This window comes from Callithrix jacchus, chromosome 10, assembly GCF_049354715.1.
Source record: "Callithrix jacchus isolate 240 chromosome 10, calJac240_pri, whole genome shotgun sequence".
In the NCBI taxonomy this organism is placed as follows: Eukaryota; Metazoa; Chordata; class Mammalia; order Primates; family Cebidae; genus Callithrix; species Callithrix jacchus.
In genome coordinates, this window is record NC_133511.1 from 120,755,246 (window position 1) to 120,779,530 (window position 24,285).

Genomic DNA, 24,285 nt, shown 5'->3' on the forward strand with positions numbered 1-24,285 from the left:
AGAGACAGAGTTTCACTGTGTTGGCCAGGATGGTCTCAATCTCCTGACCACCTCTTGGTGTGGTTTTTTTGTTGTTGTTTCTTTTTTTTTTTTTTTTTTTAGGTGGAGTCTTGCCCTGTCACCCAGACTGGAGTGCAATGGTGCGCTCATTGTAACCTCTGAGTTGAACTGAATCAACTCAGAGGTTGCATTGAATCCTGGGTTCAAGTGATTCTCCCGCCTCAGCCTCCCAAGTAGCTAGTGCTTAAAGGTGCACACCATCACATGGAGCTAGTTTTGTATTTTTAGTGAAGATGGGGTTTTACCATGTTGACCAGACTGGTCTCAATCTCAACCTCATAATCCACCTGCCTCGGCCTCCCAAAGTGCTGAGATTACAGGCTTGAACCACTGTGCTTGGCTGTTCCTTTGTTATTTAACAAATGGGAACACACTGCTTTTTAAGCACACTGCACTTGGTGTTTTTTTGTTTTTGTTTTGAGATGGAATCTCACACTGTAGCTAGGGCTGGAGTGCAATGATGAAATCTTGGCCCATTGCCAACTCTGCCTCCCAGATTCACATGATTCTTCTGCCTCAGCCTCCCTAGTAGCTGGGATTACAGGTGCACACCACCACATCCGGCTAATTTTTTGTATTTTTAGTAGAGACGGGGTTTCACTTTATTGGCCAGACGGGTCTCGAACTTCTGACCTCGTGATCCGCCCACCTGGGCCTCCCAAAGTACTAAAACTACAGGCATGAGCCACTGCACCCGGCCTGCATTTTGCTTTTTAAGTTTAATTCATATATGGACTATATCTACATATACACTTGGCCCACCTTATCTCAGGTTCTACATCTGTGGATTCAACCGATTGTGTATCAAAAATATTTTTTTAAAAAAAGAATTAAAAAGGCTGGGCGCAGTGGCTCATGCCTATAATCCTAGCACTTTGGGAGGCCGAGGTGGGTGGATCGCGAGGTGAAGAGATCGAGACCATCCTGGTCAACAAGGTGAAACCCCGTCTCTAAAAATGCAAAAATTGGCTGGGCATGGTGGTGTGCGCCTGTAGTCCCAGCTACTTGGGAGGCTGAGGCAGGAGAATTGCTTGAACCCAGAGGGTGGAGGTTGCGGTGAGCCGAGATCGTGGCATTGCACTCCAGTCTGGGTAACAACAGCAAAACTCCGTCTCAAAAAAAAAAAAAGAATTAAAAAATACAAATTTTTAAAGTAATACAGTGTAGCTACTATTTACATAGCATTTACATTGTATTAGGTGTCTAAAGTATACTTAAGTTATAAGGGAGGGTGTGTGTAGGTTATATGCAAATACAATGCCATTTTATACATCGGACTTGAGTATCTTTGGATTTTGCTGTGGGGGGTGTTCTAAACCAATCCCCCTCAGATACCAAGGTATAGCTGTACCTCATTCTTTCTCATAGCAGCAAGTATTTCATAGTTTGCATGTAACTCTTGTAAAAATAACTTTAGAGGCCATGCTAGTCTTCTGTGTACCCTTCCAGTTTTAGTATATGTGTTGGCCAAGCAAGTGCTATGTGTAACTTTAGTCTTCTGTAGATGGTCAGAGTATTCCTGATATTTATAAACAGAGCTCTTATAAATATCCTCATACACATATCTTTGTACATGTATGAATATATGTCTGTAGGATAAATTCTTAGAAATGTAACTTAGTATTGTGCAGGGGGACTGAGAGAATATGTGCATTTTAAATTTGATGTATGTTGCTGAATTTAGAGGAGTATAATTTTATTTTACTTCATTTTTTTTAAGATGGAGTCTCACTTTGCTGCCCAGGTGGACTGCAGTGGTGCGATCTTGGCTCACTGCAACCTCTACCTCCTGGGTTCAAGGGATTCTCCCGTCTCAGCCTCCTGAGTAGCTGGGATTACAGGCGTGCGCCACCACACCCAGCTAATTTTTGTATTTTTAGTAAGACGGTGTTTCACCATGTTGGCCAGGCTGGTTTCAAACTCCTGACCTCTGGTGATCCACCTGCCTTGGCCTCCCTAAGTGCTGGGATTACAGATGTGAGCCACTGCACCAGGCCTAAAGGAGTATAATTTTAGAAGACAGATTTCTCATGTAGTTCTTTTTTCCCAATGGATTAATTGTGCTTTTTAAAAAAATATTTAGGGTCAACTTTGCATATTTGCCAATTAGGTATATTTAAATGCTTATGTTAGTGACTAGCTCCTCAAAATGTATTCAGGAATGGTTAAAAGCAAATATTAATTAGTACTCAGATACTTATTTTCCCTTTCCCACACAGAGTAGCAGAGTAGCATCATTTGTTCTTGAAGTTGTGCTTGATTTAAAATGCTAGGGGTTCCTCTTTTTTTTTTTTTTTTGAAGGTGAGAATGTTTGACTAAAAAAAAAATGAATGGATTAACTTTTAGAAATGCATCTTGAAAACAAAATAAGATTTTGCTACCAGGTGAGTGAAAACAATAATTCAAAGTAAAGATTTGGGTTTTCCGCCTTGTTAAACCCAATGAAATTATGATGCTTGGCTTTCCTCCCCAGCAAAAAGAAAGTGAAAGTGAAAATTTCTGTGTGAGATTGTCATATTCTCATGCTGTATATTTTCTTTCAGATTCCTTTGTTTCTTCCTCTTCCTCTCAGCCTGTATCTCTATTTTCGACCTCACAAGGCAAGTCTGTCATATTTTTTTTTGTGCATTGATAAAAGAAAAATGTTGAGAAAGAGGCTGTAACTGGGGATATGAGGCACAAGTCTGTTGCCCCGAATCCCCTAAAATAAAAACTAATTACGAGCTAGTTCTTTCTATTTAGCAGTTTTAAGTGGGTTTCCTGAGATGGTTATATGAGGCTGGGTGGACCCCTTAACATAGCATAAACTTTAGGTATAGTTTTGAGTATTTCTTTAAAATTAAAAACTTGCCCACCGGAATTTGGAGCAGATAGAATTGTGGCTCAGAGGCTAGATGCAATTTCTCACACCTGTAATCTCAGTACTTTGGGAGACAAAGGTGGGCAGATCACTTGAGCTCCTGAGTTTGAGACCAGCCTGGGCAACATGGTGAAACCCTGTCTCTACAAAAAAATATCCAGGCATTGGTGGTGTGTGCCTGTCATCCCAGCTACTTGGGAGGCTGAGGTAGGAGGAGTGCTTGAGCCCAGGGGTCGGAGATTGCAGTGAGCAATGATTGTGCCAGTGCTCTCCCGCCTGGATGACAGAGCAAGACCCTGCCTCACCACCACCATCAACAGCAACAAAGTTGTGGCTCAGAAAACACCCAACCCCTAGAATGCATTTAATATATTGGTTTGCAGCTATGTAACTGGTTACATGGTTTTAGTATATGTGTTGACCAAGCAAGTGGTAGCAGATTTGGAAAACCAGTATAAAGATGTGCTTCCACTCCTAGAAAAATACCAACCTAGCTAGAGTATTTTAATGTGAATTTATCTGAGATGTGTCCTAAAAGCTAGGCTAGTACCTAAATTGCCTAGGAACATTGAACAAGTCATTTATGTGACTTTTGGCAAGCAAGGCTTCTTGTCCTAGAGATTGAGTTGTGGCTTTGTTTTGTTTTTAATCTGTCAATCTGTAGGGGAGGGAATCAGTTTGTGGAGGTGACATTGCCAAGAATCTGAAAGAGAGGGTACTATGTGCTTCATCAAGTTATGCTAATAATAAAGTACTATTTCATGTGTGCTGTTGTACTAGACCCAAATATAGGTCAATGGAAAACCCTTATTTTAAAAAAGGAAAAAGTAGTTAAAATCACTAGGTAGATTGATAGAGTTAAGAAGTGTTGTGCAAACAGTTGTAGCTGGAATTCTCTAGCTGCAAAAGACTTTTCCCTTATAACAATAAAAATATAATGGGATTTTTTTTTTAGTAGTAAAACTTTTGCCTTGTTAAATCTGCTTCTTCTGGTGGCTCACACCTGTAATCCCAGCACTTTGGGAGGTCAAGGCAGGTGGATCACCTGAGGTCGGGAGTTTGAGACCAGCCTGACCAACATGGGGAAACCCTGCCTCTACTAAAAATACAAAATTAGGTCGGGTGCGGTGGCTCATGCCTGTAATCCCAGCACTCTGGTTGGCCGAGGTAGGTGGATCACCTGAGGTCAGGAGTTTGAGACCAGGCTGGCCAATATGGTGAAGCTCCATAAATGCCAAAAAAAAAATTAGCTGGATGTGGTGGTACATGCCTCTAATCCCAGCTACTCGGGAGGCTAAAGCAGGAGAATGGCTTGAACCAGGGAGGTGGAGGTTGCAGTGAGCTGAGATCATGATGCTGCACTCCAGGCTAGGCAGCAAGAGTGAAACTACATCTCAAAAAAAAAAAGTACTTATATTGTTCTTGACATTTGGAACTTGACCATATTTATATTTTTAAGGGTTGTTTTTTTTTTTCTTATGAGAAGCTTAATAATTTAGGCAAATAGGTATTACATTTATTCTACTCTGGAAGAAAAATATAGTATAAATAGAACAAATCATTATATTTCCTCTCTTGTAAGTATTTCAGATCTTTAACAATACATTCCAACCTTTTTGATTTTCATTTTTTCTTTTTTTCTTTTTTTTTTTTTTTTGAGATGGAGTCTCTGTTGTCCAGGCTGTACAGTGGCACGATCTCAGCTCACTGCAACCTCCACCCTCCAGGCTCAAGCAGTTCTCTCACCTCAGCCTCCTGAGTAGCTGGGATTACAGGCGTGTACCACCACACCCAGCTAATTTTTGTATTTTTAGTAGAAATGCAGTTTCATCGTGTTAGCCAGGCTGGTCTCGAACTCCTGACCTCAAGGGATTCACCCACCTCAGCCTCCCAAAGTGCTGAGATTACAGGCATGAGCCACTGCTCCAGCCAAGTCACCTTTTTCGTATAGAAAAGGGATAGCTGAGTCAGTAAGCTAGCACAAGTTTGATGTTTATGAAAAAAATAAAAATGTAAAAGAAAAGAAAAGGGATAGTTGATACTCTAAACAGTATAATAATGTAACCCATGCCTAACATACCTAATGTAGGACATGTTGAAAAGATGACTGTCATAGCTTTAAAATTTTTTTAATCCATGTTAACAAAAATTACATGTACACTCAAGTAGAAGGGAGGTAAATAAAAAGGATTTTAATTAAAAATGAATGTTTAAATAGGCTTCAGTTTCACAGTGTGTATTAGAATTTGTAAGACAGCATACACTTATTTTTCCTTTTTGCTTCCAAAAAAATTTTTTTTGACTAATGTAGATTGAGAATAGTGTTATTCTAAAAAGGTAGTTAAAAATGCCCTATCTGGCCAGGAATGGTAGCTCATGCCTGTAATTCTAACACTTGGGGAGGCTGAGGCAGGTGGATCACCTGAGGTCAGGAGTTCAAGACCAGCCTGGCCAAAATGGTGAAACCCCATCTCTACTAAAAATATAAAAATTAGACAGGCGTGGTGTGGGTCCCAGCTACTCAGGAGGCCAAGGCAGGAAAATTACTTGAACCCTGTGGAGGGGTGGGGAAGGAGGGGGCAGAGGTTGCAATGAGCCAAATCACACCATTGTACTCCAGCCTGGATGAAAGAGTAAAACTTTGTCTCAAAAAAGAAAGAATGTCTTTTCCTTGAATGGGTTTCATTTAGCCTCTATTAGTAGTATTTTCTCCTGTAGCAAACAAACAAAACACATGATGGAAAAGCAGCCCAGTGGGGCTCTACATCATTGGCAGTCTAGAGGTTAGCCTGTTCAGTTGTTTGAGGGAATACCTCACCTTGGCAGATGATTAGGTGTTTTTTAGGGTAGCCAAAACTGGTAGCTTCCAGTCTGCCTTAGTAAAAATAAGGGAAGAGGAAGCTATTGATATACTTGGTTAACTGTATTAAAACCCTGGGTGGGAGATGAGGGCTCTGGTAACAGTCCACTTCCATACAGGCCTGTGAAAGTGACTGCTGCCACCAGCATAAACCTTAAGTCAGTCACTGACACTAACCCAACTAATTTATTTGGCTTCATATGCCTTAGCTATCTAGTGTTAGAGAAGCTGGCTATTTTTATATACATCAGACATATTAAGCAATATGTTGTAATAATTAAATAGGACTTAAAAAAGATAGCGTCAGGGTCTCACTAGGTTGCCCAGGCTGAACTCCTGAGCACAAGTGGTCCTTTCACATTGGCTTCCCAAAGTGCTGGGATTACAGGCATGAGCCTCCATACCTGGCCTAAATAGGACATTTTTAAGATTTAAGAATGACATATTTTTTAAGTCATGAAATACATATTTATGATTATTGGGTTTCAGGTAGATGCATGTATTTAAAATGTCATTAATTCAGACTGAATAACAGGCAATTAAATTTTTTAAAAATAAATTTTGTGATATTCATTAAGTTGTACTACTTTGAGAATACATCTAGATAATCAAGGAAGTTAAACATTTGATATGAGTAGATTTCTAAGTAGATTGTCAATGGAATAATCAGTTCCTTCTTCAATAAGTTGTACCCCTGAGTAGTCCTTTCCTTGCAGTGTTTAGCTTATGGTTTCCTTTGTCCATCAAGCAACATTATATTTCAGGCTAATAATCCCTGAGAGTTTCAAAATAGTGGATTACATTTTAGGGATATTTTCCTGTACTTCATAAAATATAAAAAGATACTGATGGAAGTATACATGTAGTATGTGACTAATTTTTATCGAAATTTTGCTATGCCCAGTAAACTTTACATGAATCATCTCATTTAATCTTTATAAGCAATTCTACGAAGGAAAGGGACTACCTCTTTTACCAGATTAAATAACTTGAAAATGGTGAAATAACTTGCTCAAGGTAACACAGCAAGTAAGACTGTGAGAATGCCAAAGTCATGGTCATAACTGCTGTACCTGTTATAAAGATGATCAAATAAATTAACTGTATTTTAGGGTTTAGACTTTTTTTTAGAGGTGACATTTTGAAGTTAATATTAAAATAATGACAGCAGAAGAGGCAGATATCATTGTTTTGACCATATTATCAATATTAGTGATAGAATTTAGTATCAGCTAGGGTATATGCTCCCACCAACAAAATCAAAATCAAACTGAAATTTTTTGTTTTACTCTTGAAACCTTTGATAAGAGTTTGATAAGAATGGAAGCTAGAAAATACTGTTTCTTTAGAAAACATTGGAAGAAAAGTAAGTGAAAATGAGGTTAGAAAGAGAGGATCCATCCACCATGCTGCATTGGAAGCACATTTGCATTAATGAACGCTTGCATTCAGTTTGACTAATGCAGTAGGCATCTGGAATAGGAAGTTATAACCCTGAACTTGGGGCAAGCATTGAGGAAAAAATTAATTTGCCAGTTACAGCCTTTTTTAAAAAACAAAAGAAAAAAACATTTTTCTTTGTACAAAAGAGACTTTTTGTTTAGGATCTAGCTTGGCTGTAGAGTGTCTGCTGGCTAACTTCCTATTTTGATGCTGTGGCTGAAAGTTGTTGATACTGTTTTGCACGAATTTGTCTTTGTTTTGTGAACATGAGAAAATTCAAGTGTAGGAAAACCTATACCTGAATATTTCAAACTCTCATATAAATATGCACAGTATGGATGTGAAAAAGTAAGTGGCTACTACAGGCTGGCACCCATTTTTCACTGATGTGTGTCATTATTCCATGTTACAGATATCTTTTAGTAAAAAGCAATGAGTTTCTTAAATGAGCAGGTAATTAACCACATGGTAACTATAACATCATTTTAAACTACTCTTTTTAGGAAGAACTGTTTGATATAGGATATAGCATTCCTTATTCCTTAATTATAGATCACATTTTATTTTTAGTAATTAAGTTTTAAGTACTTGAATAGATGAGTACTAAATCTTTAAGAGACACTTTAGGAAAAAAGAATAAACAGTATATGAAGGATTTTTCAATTCAAATATATTAATGTCTACAGAAAATTCACTTAAAAGTATTTTGTTGTTGTTGTTGTTGTTGTTTTAAGAGATGTGATCTCACTGTGTTGCCCAGCATGGTCTCAAACTCCTGGCCTCAGTCTACCCACCTCAGCCTCCTAAATAGCTGGGACTACAGGCAGGCACCACTGTGCCCAGCCTTAGACACTGTTTTTTTATCATGTTATTTTAAACTCCCTGTCTTGCTCTGAAAGATAAAATACTCTAGGCATAAAAAGGAGAAAATTCTTCCTTAATTCCCATACCAGATGTTCTAGTCAGATGTGGGTTTTGCCTTATTCCAATAAAAATGCAGAATTACTATACTTTAGAATTAATATATTGGGTATTTAAAGTAGGCACAGGAAGACCGCCCCTGCTGCATTCCTTGCTACTCCTAAGTTGTGCTTCTGTTCAAGCCCATCTATGTGAGGAGTAGTAGTGAAGAGTGGCTCCTCCTGTGGGATTTTTATGGGACTAGAGCTCTAAAATATGGCCTTTATCTTTCTGCCCTTCTAACATATCAAATGGATTAAGGCTGTGGTTCTCAAACCTGGTTCATTGCCTGGGAAACTTGTAATACAGATTCCTGAGCCCTGTCCTCCTTAGGAGATTCTGAGGTAGTAAATCAGAGATAAAGCCCATGAAGTACTAGTAGTCATCTTAAGTTTGCTCTCAAGCAAAGTTGCGAAAGATTGTGCCAAAGGCTGTCTTTGTTCTTGGTTGTTAAATTGTTCAGCTGGTTGTACATTAAACTAAAATATACTTTGACCCTGCTGGTGGTAAAGATCATTTGTGAAACATTTTGTTGAGGAAAAGTTACTAGCTGGGTGTGGTGGCTCACGCCTGTAATCCCAGCACTTTGGGAGGCTGAGGTGGGAGGATTAGTTGAGATCAGGAGTTTGAGACAAGCCTAGCCAACATGGTGAAAACCCATCTCCACTAAAAATACAAAAATTAGCTCGGTGTGGTGGCATGCACCTGTAGTCCCAGCTACTCGGGAGGCTGAGACATGAGAATCACTTGAACCCAGGAGGTGAAGTTTGCAGTAAGCCGAGATTGCACCACTACAATCCAGCCTGGGCAACAGAGCGAGACTCCATCTCAATAAAAAAATTGTGTATGTATATATATTTATACATATAAAATATATATTTATATGTATAATCATATATATTTATATATATAAATACATATATGTATCCTATCTCAAAAAATGGGGTTGGGGGGTGAGAATCCATATATGGTAAGAGGTAATGCTCTGTCACCCAGGGTGGAGTACAGGGTGTGATCGGCTGCAGCCTGGATCTCCTGGGCTCAAGCAGTCCTCCCACTTCAGCATCCCAAGTAGTGAGGACCACAGGTGCATGCCACCACGCCTGGCTAATTGTGTAATTTTTTTGTAGAGGTGGAGTCTCACTCTGTTGCCCAGGCTGATCTCGAACTCCTGGGCTCAAGCAGTCTCCCACCTTAGGTTCTCACAGTGTTAGGATTACAGGCATGAGCCAGTGCACCCAGCTGATTCCCTTTTAATAAATCTACTAGATCTATGACCTTATTTGTTAATAGAGTAGCATCATGTTTTTAAGTGATTAGAACACTTGATTGTTTCCACCTGAAGAGAAAAAGGAACCAAAAAAAAAGAACGCTTGAAAATAAGTATCCACATTAAATTCCATTATAACAAAGAACTAATTTAGAAAATGTTCATAATGAGAGTTTTGATGGAGGTTTGTTTTGAGTAATGTTGAAAAGCTCTTGGAGTGCATGTGAAGGTATGAATCTTCTGAAAAGAGAAAGGTAGAGATTTTCTGAGATATAAAATAATCCAGATTTATTCTACCAGACAGTTTTACAGTGTACAGTATTTTATAAGCTAACTGCCTTCAGATTCACTGGAATTTTCTGTCCTTTTGCCAGGTACTGACTTGGGTAACACCAGTGACTCTAAGTGCCATAGTGACTAATTGGAAGAGTCTTTGCTTATCAGAGCTGTTCTAAAAGACTTATTAGTTTTGGGTCTTCTGTTTAATGTTTTCATGTCTTTATAAACTTTTTACTTCCAGCCCAGTTTTTCCCATTGTCTTGGTATAGGTCAACTCTGTCCAAGTTTGTTAGGGTTTCAACTAGCCAAAAATGGTCTTTTCATTTGCTGAAATTCTAAACAAGATAATTAAAATTAAAGCACAGATGGTGGTGCTATCTTATTTTTCTACATGTGGGAAAGCTTGATTGGCAATAATGATTAGAGCCAGTGCCTGCATCTCACAATCACTGAGAATTGAATGCAGCACTGAGCTCTGTTTACTCTGTAAGCTTGCCCCCAGAAAACAATATATACCCCAAATAGTAAGTTATAATATTACAGGCATGAGCCAAAATTTATATATAAATAATAATATATAATATTATTATGAGGGAACATTATTAGAGGTTTTTTTTAATATCTAGTAGCCATGTCATATTAAATAATCATTTTTTTTTTTCTTTTCTTTTCTTTCTCCCTCTGTCGCCCAAGCTGGAGTGCAGTGGCATAACCATGGCTCACTGCAGCCTTGACCTCTCAGGCCCAACCAGTCCTCCCACTCCAGCTTCTCAAGTGGCTGGGACCACAGGCATGTGCCTCTATGCCTGGCTAATTTTTCTATTTTTTGTGGAGGCAGGGTCTTACCATGTTGCCCAGGCTGATCTTGACCTCCTGGGCTCAAGCAATCTCTGCTCTGCCTCTGAAAGTTCTGAGAATACAGGGATGAGCCACCACACCCAGCCTAAAGAATCTTTAATGTTTGAAGTCTGTCAGGCAGTCATGGTGCTCAGCAGAGGACTTGTTAGTATTCTGAGAATAGGACTTCTAACCTTATCTTGTAGTTTTACCTAAGATTATTCCACACCTAACTTGAAACTTTTGGAGTATTAAGAGTTCAAGGAAGATAAGAGAAAAGCAAAACTCTGTAAACTGACCAGTTTGTGTCCTGCTAAAGCATAACAGTTTTACTGTATTCTTCCTTCCCAGGGATGTGAATAATCTTTGGTTAGCATTCAGTTCGATTGCTTTCTCTTTTGTTTTGTTTCATCAAGCACCGTCACCATCACATCATTGTCATCATCATTTTGCTTATTGTCTGTCTCCCCTTCTGTGTTGTAAGCCCCATAAAAGCAAGAGATTTTTTCTGTTTTATTCACTGCTTTAAGCCCAGTTGCTAAAATAGCATCTGACATGTGATAGGCACTCAATAGATATCTGTTGAATTATGACTAATCCATTTTGTTGACGTTCATCTGTAAGATGACAAATCTGCATAATCTGAAATCTCCTTAAAACATATAAGCTGGTTGGGCACAGTAGCTCATGCCTATAATTCTAGCACTTTGGGAGGCTGAGGCAGGCAGATTGCATGAGCTCGGGAGTTTGAGACTAGCCTGGACAACATGGCAAAACCCTGTCTCTAGTAAAAATACAGAAATAAGCCAGGTGTGGTGGCGGGCGCCTGTAATCCCAGCTACTTGGGAGGCTGAGGCAGGAGAATCACTTGAACCCAGGAGGTGAAGGTTGCAGTGAGCTGAGATTGCACCACTTCACTCCAGCCTGAGAGACAGAGTAAGACTCTGTCTCAAAAAAAAAAAAACAGGTGTGGTAGTACACACCTGTAATCCCAGCTACTCAGGAGGCTGAGGCAGGGGAATAGCTTGAACCCAGGAGACAGAGGCTTCAGTGAACTGAGATTGTACCACCACACTCCAGCCTGGGCAACAGAACGAGACTGTGTCTCCAAAAGAGAAAACACAAACCATATAAGCTGAACTTCCCTGTGATGTGGAGTCAGTTTGACGCACCTCAGAGTTGTTTGAAGAGAGAGGTTCCCAAACAGTTTTATCATAACCTTAGTTCCCTGAATATTTTCTGGTAGAAATACTGACTAGTAAGTTCAGTAACAATGCATGGCTCAGACTGTGGAATATTTCTGATTTAAATGTAATCTATAGTACTTTACACTTCAGGCTTTTGAACTTTTTAACCTGCAATGCTGGGCTTCATTTCTATTATGCCCTAATCTAGTCATGCAGAATATTCATTCTATAGAATGGTAGATGCAAACCATGTTTACTAAATTAGAACTACATATGAGTTAAAGTTTACTTCAAGTGTTTTGTTCTGGTAATATAGCTTTGCCACCAAGGTTTAACCGTTTTTCTTCAATGTACAAAGACTTTTTGTTTTACTAACCAGATTACAGTTATACTATTTCTAAAGTTCAACTCTTATTACATCAAATTTCAGTGATGTGTTGAAGTAGGGGAACTTCATATGGCATTTCAAAACATTTTTATAATAGCAGAATTTGATTTATTGTAAAATATTTTTGTCTTTAATAATTTGGAATAAAGTCATAATTTTGCTTTTATCTGATATTTGGGTGTTTACATGAAAAAGGGAACATAAGCTGAATAAAAGTAATCCCAAAAGAATTTATCTGTGACATTTTCCCAGTTACTCATTCATGCTCAAGACATTGCTGTCCTGAGCCTACTTAGGTCTCAGCTGACCAAGCAAAATCTTTGATTCACTTATTTGGGGCTATTTAAGACCCACTTTGTTCCAGCTGCAGATACAAGAGTATGCAAGAAAGACAACATCCAGGGCTGGGCGAGGTGGCTCGTGCCTATAATCCCAGCACTTTAGGAGGCCAAGTTGGTCAGATTGCTTGAGCCCAGTAGTTTGAGACCAGCCTGGCAACACAGCAAGACCCCATGTTTGCAGAAAGTTTAAAAATTAGCCAGGTGTGGTGGCAAGTGCCTGTGGTCCCTGCTACTTGGTAGGCTGAGGTGGGAGGAGAGCTTGAAGCCAGGAGGTCAAGGCTGTTCACGATTGCACCATTTACACTCCAGTCTGGGGGACAGAGGAAGACCCTGTCTCAAAAACAAACAGATAAATAAAGAAAATAAGAAAGCACCAGCCCTTGGGATGTTTGTTTTTATCCTTTTCCCTAATAACTTGTTAGAGTGGGAAGTTAGGAAACAGTGTGGTAGATTGATGGCTACTGTGGTATTTGGTATTAATTACTGATAAGACTTAATGTATTACTTTGAAAAGGATATTTTCTATTTTAAAAGTAATTCTGGAGTTAACTGGTTTTTTTTTTGTTTGTTCGTTTGTTTTTTGAGTTGGGGTTTTGCTCTTGTTACCCAGGCTGGAGTGCAATGGCGTGGCCTCCTGGGTTCAAGTGATTCTCCTGCCTTAGCCTCCTGAGTAGCTGGGATTACAGGCGCCCACCACCACACCCAGCTAATTTTTTGTATATTTAGTAGAGACGGGGTTTCAGCATTTTGGTCAGGCTGGTCTTGAACTCCTGACCTCAGGTGAGCCACTGTGCCCAGCCGAGTTAACTCTGTCTTAACCGAAGTGTCAATTTGCATGGTACAATATTGATTTAAATGACAAGTTGGTACAAGAGATTTTGGAGGGGCTAGGTGGGCGTGGTGGCTCATGCCTGTAAACCCAACACTTTGGGAGGCTGAGTGGGGTGGATCACTTAAGATTGGGAGTTCAAGACCAGCCTGACCAAAATGCTGAAACCCCATGTCTACTAAAAATACAAAAAAGTAGCCAGGCATGGTGGCAGGCGCTTGTAATCCCAGCTACTCAGGAGACTGAGGCAGGAGAATCCCTTGAACCTGGGAGGTGGAGGTTGCAGTGAGCCTATATTGCGCCATTGCACTCCAGCCTGGCCGACAAGAACAAGACTCCATGTAAAAAAAAGAGAGAGAGATTTTGAAGTAGGTCAACCTTTTTCAGTACCCTTTAGTTTAGAACATCACGGCTATTTATTTATACATGGGACAAATTCTTCCTGTGGATAGAATTCAATAATTCTTGTCTCATTTCAGGCTCAGGAAGCATCTGTTGTATCTCCTAAAAATCAAAAAGAAATCTGGCCACTTATTTTTTTCCTTCTCAGATTGTGAGACTGTAACATTGGATTTATAGAAGCAGTGTGTGCTCTGAATTGTTCAGTTTACAGATTGAAGTCTATCAGTGCATCATAGTGTCAAGTTACTTGTTTTGTATGGATTATTTTGCTTTGGTTGATTAGCTCTACCAGAATAATAAAAACCTCCCTAGATTTCTCAATTTTATCGCCCTTCGTTATGCTTTCTCTTTACAGTGGAAAAGTAGACCAAAAAGTATTTGTCATGAAAATTTTTTGTCATTTGCAGTTCCCAGCATGAAATGGCTTTTCTGTTTTGCTGTTGGCAGTTTTATGCATGTCCTGTAGGATGACTTGATTGTTTTGTTACGTATTTATGTGTGTATATATACATCCTGTGTGTGTATATACATATTTATGTAATTTTAAAATTAAAAAGCATGCTGCTTGGCTTGGCTAGCTAATGTGTAATTGTACCTGGTAAACAATTTTTTTCTTTGAAATTCTGATCATAGAGGTATTGAGCTCTCTTTGCTCCAGTGAGCCATCTTCAGAAATTATGACTTCTTCCTTTCTTTTATCTTCTGAAATACATAATACTGGCCTTACAATACTACATGGAGAAAAAAGCAAAGTGTTAGGGAGCCAGCCTATTTTAGCCAATGAAGGAAAAGACCACTTGGATCTAAAAGATACGAAAAAAATGGAAAAGCCCCAGGGGACCAGCAACAACGTATCAGACTCTTCAGTTTCTCTTGCAGCAGGAGTTCATTATGACCGTCCTTCTATTCCAGCCAGTTTCCCAGAGCATCCTGCTTTTCTCTCAAAGAAAATTGGTCTAGTGGAAGAGCAAATAGATAAAGAGACCAAGAACCCAAATGAGGTATCAAGTAGGGAAGCTAAAACTGCATTGGATGCTGATGACAGATTCACTTTGCTAACAGCCCAGAAACCACCTACTGAGTACTCTAAGGTAGAAGGCATTTATACATATTCTTTGTCCCCATCCAAAGTTTCAGGAGATGGTGTTATTGAAAAGGATTCCCCTGAATCACCATTTGAAGTAATTATTGACAAAGCAGCATTTGATAAAGAATTTAAAGACTCATATAAGGAGAGCACAGATGATTTTGGTAGCTGCTCTATGCACACTGATAGAGAATCATCCGAAGACATTTCAGAGACTAATGACAAGCTTTTTCCACTGAGAAATAAAGAGGCAGGACGTTACCCAATGTCTGCATTGCTCAGTAGACAGTTTTCACAGACAAATGCAGCACTGGAAGAGGTGTCTAGATGTGTGAATGATATGCATAACTTCACTAATGAAATACTGACTTGGGATTTGGTTCCCCAAGTGAAACAACAGACCGATAAATCCTGTGACTGCATCACAAAAACTACAGGACTTGTCATGAGTGAATATAATTCAGAAATTCCAGTTGTAAATCTTAAAACTAACACTCATCAGAAAATTCCTGTATGTTCTGTTAATGGGAGCACTCCCGTCACTAAATCAACAGGTGATTGGGCAGAAGCATCTCTCCCACAAGAAAATGCTATCACTGGAAAACCTATAGCAGATCCTCTCAGTTCCGCAAAAGAATTCAGTATCAGAGGTGTACAAGGCAATACGCAGAAACAGGATGACATACTTGCAGAATTACCCGGGACTACACCTGAGAAATGTGACTCTTTGGGTTCTGGAGTGGCCACAGTGAAAATGGTTTTATCTGATGACCACCTGAAAGATGAAATGAACTGGCAGAGCTCTGCATTGGGAGAAATCACAGAGGCCGATAGTTCCGGTGAGTCTGATGACACTGTAATAGAGGACATCACAGCAGATTCATCATTTGAAAATAACAAAATTCAGGCTGAAAAACCTGTTTCCATTCGAAGTGCTATTGTAAAAACAGGTGAAAGAGAAATCAAAGAGACTCCCAGTTGTAAGAGAGAAGAAGAAACATCTAAAAACTTTGAGGAGTTGGTCAGTGCTTCTGAACTACATCAAGATTGGCCTGATACTCTTGAAAGGAGTCCAGCTGGTGAGGCAGCATGTTCAAAAGTACCCAATATGAATATCTCTGTAGATGTGAAGCAGTCAGATAAAGTGAGTGAAGTTGTGCCTGAAAAGCCTATTACTACTCAGAACCCCAAACTTCCTTCAGTGTCTCCAGATGTTTCTAATGAGACAGAATTCTCATTAAATATGACAACATCTGCCTATTTAGAGTCATTAGATGGGAAAAATGTTAAACATATAGATGATTCCTCCCCAGAGGACCTAGTAGCAGCCTTTACAGAAACCAGAGAGAAAGGAATAGTAGCTAGTGAAGGAAATGCCTTTAAGGCAGGATCAGAGAAGACCACAGACTTTAAAACAGCTCTTCCTGTAGAAAAAGTCTTACGTGAAAATGAGCCTGGTGGTTCTGAAATTAAAGACATTGGAAGCAAATACAGTGAACAAAGCAAAGAAACAAATGGAAGTGAACCTCTAGGTGTTTTCCCCACCCAAGGTACTCCAGTAGCATCCCTTGACTTAGAACAAGAACAGCTCACAATCAAGGCTCTTAAAGAATTAGGTGAAAGACAGGTTGAGAAGTCAGCTTCTGTACAGCATGACACAGAATTGCCTTCTGAAGAAGTGCTGAAACAAACTTTCACATTCGCTCCAGAATCTTGGCCACAGAGATCATGTGACATCCTAGAACATAATGTCAAGAATGGATCTGATCTTGGGATTTCCCAAAAGCCCACTGCTATCAGAGAAACCACTAGGGTAGATGCTGTTTCCAGCCTTAGCAAGACTGAATTAGTAAAAAAGCATGTCCTAGCAAGACTTCTGACAGACTTCTCAGGTAACTATTCACATCAGAATACTGCATGTGGTTAATTCTGTGATTGATTATTTATCAGCATGCCATTTATGTTAGAGGCCGATTTATACCTACAGATTATGGCTAGAATATAATATACTGTATGATGGGAAAGGCAGATTCTTCTTCTCTCTCTCTTTTTTTTTAATAATGATTGTTTGATTTGGTTTCCTTAATACCAGTATTTCCCAAAGCAGTAGACCACTTTGTAAAATTAATCTTCCCCTAAAATTTTTTTCTATGCTCCAGTTATATTTCAAGGTATGTCTTTTCTTATAGGTTGGCCCTAGGGTGATATTAGGTGAGAACCTAATATCATCAGGTTCTTACTTATTTACAAAGCTTATTTCTAAATCTTTATAACAGTCACACTTCTTAGCACTTGGGTTTATTGATATGGACATTGTGAAATCTTAGCAATCAAAGATAAAGGAATTCCTGCTGGGAAAGATAGTAAATGAAACTTTTAATTAATGTGATCATATACTACAGAGATTTTATGCTCTGAAAGTAGGTAACCAGTATTGTAGTACTATTTTATGAGTAATACTTAGGAAAACTCGTACTTTCTTCTACTTTGTATCTTACTTAATATTCTTCAGGCCAAAACTCATTGTTAGATGGTACCAGAAACCCCTTCTCTTGTCTTCTATTTCAAGTGATCACTTTTATAGCAAGTGGCTTTCAGTTAAATTACTGCAAATACTGTCTATTCTGAGGTCTTGGAAAGTACAAGGAAAAAAAAAAAAAAGATCTTTCAAGCCTTCTACAAGAGACCCCCAACCTTTAATGTAATACCAAGTTCTGCATCTACCATATGGTCAGTGTTAGGTGCTATGTAGAGATCTGTGGTTTTTAAACTTTTTTGATTATAGATCCTTTTTTCAAATGAAATCATATACAGAGTTGTAGTATTTACAAGAAAGTGAGATTTTTGTTAGGCTAAACGTATTTCGTGTTTGATTATACTATTTACTTCTCATAAAGGCATTTCCTTACTGGAGACCATAGGTAGACTTACCTTCTTAAGTTTTAATATTTAAAACAGAGAAATTGTACTTAACCTTATAATGGTATTGTGAGGATTAAATATGGAAATGTAGGTCAGGACGGTAACTCACGCCTATAATCCCAGCACTTTGGGAGGCTGAGGTGGGTGGATCACCTGAGGTCGGGAGTTCGAGACCAGCCTGACCAACATGGAGAAACCCGTCTCTACTAAAAATACAAAAGAAAAAAATTAGCCGGGCATGGTGGTACATGCCTGTAATCCCAGCTACTTGGAAAGCTGGAGAGGCAGGAGAATCACTTGAACCTGGGAGGTGGAGGTTGCAGTGAACCAAGATTGCACCGTTGCACTCCAGCTTGGGTGACAGAGCAAGACTCCATCTCAAAAAGAAAATACAGGTAATTCAGTGCTTAGCACATAGTAAATACTCAGTCAGATTTAGCACCACATACATGGCCTGGTACATAGTAATAAGTACTGGATAATTACTTATTGAATTAATGACATGAATTATTTCACTAATAATTATCAGTGAAGACATTGAGGCTTTTCAATAAACCAAAATTTTTGAATTACCAATTAAGGATAGCTGTTACACTCTAGTATTTGAAGCTCACTGAATTTAGATTAAAGAGTACTAGATTCTAATTCTTGCTGTACTGTGCCTAGAAGTACGACTTTGAACAACTAACTTAGATAGGCTTTTGGGGGCCTCAGTTTTCTTATCTGTAAAGTGAGGATCTTGAAGTAGATGATCTTCAGTTATTTCAGTAATGTGATTCTGTGGCTCTGGTACATTCTAGATTTCTTCCTGAGTTGTCATAATTCTTATAGGTAGTAACTTTTGAGTAATAAGTCATATTGGAATTATGCTATAAGAACTCCCGTGTCTAATTCTGGCAAGTTCCTGCTTTAGCGTGACCTTAGATGACTAGTCTAATTGGTTCAGCGTCTTCCTTTGTTAATGTGATGATCATTATTTTCCCCTGCTTTGTGTGTTGCAGTAAATAAAGTGTTGTGTAAATGCTAATTATTAGTAATTCTCAACTGAATCATTTAATCTAGCATGAGAGATGAAAAGGGCTATGGAAGTTCAGGATATTTGTCACTGATCAAATTCTATGATTAGTATGTATTTTTAGATGATAATTAAAGAAGACTGGTATAGTTAGACCAAGAAATTTAAAGGTCTTTCTTGTAGCTTTCAAAAGTGAAAACCTTTTTAAATTGTCTTATTTATGAGTACATCTTTTAAAATAACCATTTCATTGCAATGAACCGAGATGGCCCCACTGCACTCCAGCCTGGGCAACAGAGCAAGACTCTGTCTCAATAAATAAATAAATAAAAATAAAAACCATTTCAGTAAAATGCATCAGTGTCTAGTTTTATTTATTTATCTTTTTTTTTTTGAGATGGAGTCTCATTCTATTGCCCAGGCTGTACAAGTGGTACAATCTCAGCTCAGTGCAATCTCCGCCTCCTGGGTTCAAGAGATTCTTGATTCTCATGCTTTAGCCTCCCAAGGAGCTGGGATTACAGGTGTGTGCCACCATGCCCAGCCAATTTTTTGTATTTTTAGTAGAGACTGTGTTTCACCATGTTGGCCAGGGTGGTCTCAAATTCCTGGCCTCAAGTGATCCACCGCCTTGGCCTCCCAAAGTGCTGGGATTTACAGGCCTGAGCCACTGCACCTGCCTGATTGTCTAGTTTTCAATACATATATCTGCATATTCTTCCTTTCAAAGATAAAAAACAGTGCTTAATTATATTCTGCCTAAAGTTGTTTGGGAAAACAAGCAAAAGAAACAAAATAATTAATTATTTTTTTGTTTTTGCTATTTTATGGTATATAACAGTTTGAAATTAAGCCTTTATGATGATATTATAGTGGGTTGCTCAGTAATTAAGGTATGATAGATTCTAATAGTTTGAGGGGGAAAATCAGATCCCTGCCTCACATACCTAGTGTACTGAAGATAGTTTTTTGTGTTTTAGTATTCAGATTGGCAAGAATGCAAGGCAATAAGCATATAGTTTGGTGACCTACATGGAAATTGTTACAGCCTTTCTGGAAGGCAGTTGGTAATATGTAACAAAGACCTACAATTGCCCTAGCAATTTTGGTTTTAGGAATTTATCCTTTTTTAAAAATGTGCAAAAATGCACAGATGTTTACTATAGCAGTGTTTACATTAAAAGAAAAAATTATAGAAAAGTACAAAGGCAGCATACACTCATATATTCTCTATATGTAGAATTAACTTTGATTAATTGTTAGCATCGGTAGTATATTTGTTTCCAAGCTAAAGGACTCTTTCATTACCACCTTCCCACTCCCTCTGTCTCCCCTTCCCAGATGTAACACCATCATGGACCTGGTACATCCTTCCAGTTTATTTTAAATAAATGTGTTTGTATTGTTTTATGTCTTTCAATCATTTATTCATATTATGTTTGTTGTATAACTTTTTCATTCAACATTAGGTTTTTGGTTTTGTTTGTTTTTTTTTGAGATGGAGTCTCACACTGTTGCCTGGGCTGGAGTGCAATGGCGCAGTCTTGGCTCACTGCAACCTCCACCGCCCAGGGTTCAAGCAATTCTCCTACCTCAGCTTCCCAAGTAGCTGGGATTATAGACACCCACTGCCACGCCTGGCTAATTTTTTGTATTTTTAGTAGAGACGGGGTTTCACTATTTTGGCCAGACTGGTCTTGAACTCCTGACCTTGTGATCCGCCCGCTTCGGCCTCCCAAAGTGCTGGGATTACAGGCATGAGCCACCATGCCTGGCTCAACATTAGGTTTTTAAACTCTTTCACGTTGGAATATGTATAATTTATTCGTTTTAACAGCAATGTAGTAATCCATTGTATTAATATATTATTTTCTTTTGATAAGGATTTAGATTCTTTCCTATTTTTTACTATTAGAGACAGTGCTGAAGTTAACATTCTTATACTTGTCTGTTTTCACAGATGTGAATATTTCCCCAGTATTAGGGTGCTACTCCTTGTCAGTCTCATTTGTAGCTATGTGCATTATTTTTCTAGTTATTGTCAAAGTTAGAGTGTCTTCTGTTATGAAAAAAATGTTCATAATTTATTAGTAAAATCTACGTCGTTGAGCACCCAGCAGATGGTGGGTGCTAAAGTGGAGTGAAAAAGAGTTACAAAACAAAGGATACAAAATAATCCCTATCTTGGTATAATTTAAAGTGAATCTGTGGCTAGAAAGAGTCCATAAAGAAGGAAAAAAATGAATCTGTATACCTACAAATACAAGGAACCTGAAGTAATTTTTAGAAGCAATTTCAAAATGGTTTTCTTTTCTTATGGCCAAGTAGGCTTTTACTGGACCTGACCGTCCTGCATACAACGGGACAAAATTAAAAAAAAAAAAAAAACAAAGACCTGAAGGCACTGGAGAATGAACGAGAACAGTTAGATTCTGAAAGAGAGTTAACACGTGTAAGAAGAGACAGCATGGAATTCGTTTTCTATTTTTACTGCTTTTAGCTAGAGGACAGTTGTCCCTGACAGGTTGGCTCAAACTTTCATAGAATACTTAGCCAGTGGACAGAATTTGGGTCAGCCACAACCATTCGATCAGTGGAATGTAAGGGGAGGAGGAATCTTGGAAAGGAGAGATCCAGAGAGTGACAGCATAAAATTCTGTAGATAAAATAAACTGTGTTTAAGCCTCTGTTTAATTGTGAACCACACTTACGCACAAAAGATTATAAGCAGCACAACTAGAGATAAAAGAAGTGAACTGGGCTGGTACAGTGGCTCACACCTGTATTCCCAGCACTTTGGGAGGCTGAGGTGGGTAGATCATGAGGTCAGGAGTTCTAAACCTGGACAAGATGGTGAAACCCTGTCTCTACTAAAAATACAAAAATTAGCCCGGTATGGTGGCAGGCGCCTGTAATTCCAGCTACTCAATAGGAGGCTGAGGCAGGAGAATCACTTGAACCCATGAGTCAGAGGTTGCAGTGAGCCAAGATCATGCACTGTCTCAAAAAAAAAAAAAAGAAGTGAACTGAGTTTGCAATTTGAAGGCTGGGCACAGTGGTTCATGCCCGTGAATCCCAGCACTTCAAGAGACTGAAGCAGGCAGATCACTTGAGCCCAAGAGTGTAAGGCAGCCTGGGCAGCAGGGTGAAACCCCATCTAAAAAATACAAAATTAAGCCAGGCATGGTGGCCTGTGCCTGTAGTCGCAGCTACTTGGGGGGCTGAAATGGGAGGGTCACCTGAGCGCAGGGAGGTTGGGGGTGTAGATCACACCACTGCACTCTGGCCTGGGAGACAGGGTAAGACTGTCTTGAAAAAAAAAGTTTGCAGTTTGAATCTAACCAAATTTATTACTTAATAAAACAAAAGTAGTGATACTCTCCAGAGGAATAAAACAGAGTCTGGAATTTGTACAGCATAATATTCACAATGTCCAGGACGTAATCCAAAAGTATACATTTTAAGAATCCCGAAATTATAACTCAGTCTGAAGAAAAAGAGAGTCTATAGAAACTAAATTCATATGTTGGAATTAGGAGTCAGGGGTTTTAAGGATTTTAATCACTCGGTGAAGTAAAGGGAAATGTTCTTGCATTGAATAAAAAAATCTCAACCTAGAAATAGAAACAAAAAAGAGTCAGATGGTAATTCTAGAACTGTAAAATACAACCACTGAAATTAAAATTCACCAGGTGACCTTAACAGCAAAATGGAGACAACAGGGGAAGGAATTGGTGAACTTGATAGATAGAATACTAAAGAAAACAGAAAACATTTTTAAAAATATATTGCCAGGAATGGTGGCACACACCTGCAATTTCAGCATTTCAGGAGACTGAGGCTGGCAGATTACAAGGTCAAGAGATCAAGATCATCCTGGCCAAAATGGTGAAACGCCATCTTTACCAAAAATATAAAAATTAGCTGGGTGTGGTGGTACGCACCTGTAATTCCAGCTACTGAGGAGGCTGAGGCAAGAGAATTGCTTGAACCCGGAAGGCAGAGGCTGCAGGGAGCAGAGGTTGTACCACTGCACTCCAGCCTGGATGACAGAGCAAGACACTGTCTCAAAAAAAAAATTAGTTGGGCGTGATGGCACGCGCCTATAGTCCCAGCTTCTTGGGAGGCTAAGGCAGGAGAATTGCTTGAACCCAGGAGGCAGAGGTTGCTGTGAGCCAAGATCATCATGCCACTGCACTTTAGCTTGGGCAACAGAGCGAGACTCTGTCTCAAAAAAAAAAAAAAATTAGGGCGTGATGGTGCACGCCTCTAATCCCAGCTGCTTGGGAGGCTGAGGCAGGAAAATTGCTTGAACCTGGGAGATGGAGGTTGCAGAAAGTCGAGATTGTACCACTGCACTCCAGCCTGGGCGACAGAGTGAGACTGTCTCCAAAAAAACAGATTGGATAATCAATGTAATTCACCACATTAACAATAAAAACTATGGCATAAGTTCACTTCATAAAATGTGTTTGAAAAAGTTTGGCTGAGTGCAGTAGCTTATGTCTGTAATCTCAACACTTTGGGAGGCTGAGGTGGGAGACTTGCTTGAGCGCAGGAGTTCAAGACCAGCCTGGACAACAAAGTGAGACCCGTCTCTACCGCCCCCCCCAAAAAAAAAAAAGAAAAGAGAAATTAGCTGGGTGTGGTGGCGGTGGTGTGTGTCTGTAGTCCCAGCTACTTGGGAGGCTGTGACAGGAGGATTGCTTGAGCCCAGGTCAAGGCTGGAGTGAGCCATGATTGTACCACTGTACTCCAGCCTGGGTGACAGAGCAAGACCTTGCCTCAAAAAAAAACCCCACATATATACACACACACACACACACACACACACACATACACACACTGAGATCCTGTCTCTAAAATTTTAAAATAAAAAAGTTCATCCTTACCTTTTTTTTTGAGACGACACACCACCACACCTGTCTGATTTTTGTATTTTTAGTAGATACGGGATTTCACCATGTTGCTCAGGCTGGTCTCGACCTCCTGATTTCATGATCCACTCACCTTGGCCTCCCTAAGTGCTGGGATTACAGGGATGACCACTGTACCTGGCAACATCTTTTTCTGATAATCTCCTCAGTTAACAGCATCTGTTGAAAACTACAGCTGATGTCATCGTTAATACTGAAATGCTGAACACTCCCCTGAAGATTGGGTACAAGACAAAGATGTTCACTCTCACCATTTGCATACAACATCATACTGGAGGTCACTTTGGGAGGCCGAGATAGGCGGATCACTTGAGATCAGGAGTTTGAGACCAGCTTCACCATCATGGTGAAACTGCATTTCTACTAAAGATACAAAAGTTAGCCAGGTGTGGTGGTACACACTTGTAATCCCAGTAGTCAGGAGGCTGAGGCAGGAGAATCCTTTGAACTCAACAGCAAAGGTTGCAGTGAGCCGAGAACACACAGACACACACACACACACACACACACACACCATGCTGGAGGTCCTAGCCACTGAATTACGGCAATAAACAGAAATGCAAGGAATCGGGATTGAAAAGGAAAAAGTTGAGCTGTCTTAATTTGT

The 24,285-nt window shown here is 39.4% G+C and overlaps 1 protein-coding gene across 5 annotated transcripts in view; it reads left to right on the forward strand.

Annotated features, from left to right (window-relative positions):
* RTN3 (reticulon 3) overlaps nucleotides 1–24,285 on the forward strand; it is a 72,177-nt gene that overhangs the window by 15,172 nt on the left and 32,720 nt on the right. Inside the window, exons 2-3 of one of the 5 annotated variants that reach the window (XM_054240995.2) lie at nucleotides 2,605–2,665; nucleotides 14,634–16,696. The exons of 1 other annotated variant lie outside the window; for it this stretch is intronic. In XM_054240995.2, the coding sequence (XP_054096970.1) occupies nucleotides 2,605–2,665; nucleotides 14,634–16,696 (2,124 nt within the window). Of the gene's footprint in view, nucleotides 1–2,604; nucleotides 2,666–14,350; nucleotides 16,697–24,285 lie in introns of all 5 variants that reach the window. 3 more of the 5 variants (XM_002755454.7, XM_035263047.3, XM_009008376.5) reach the window with 3 other exon arrangements.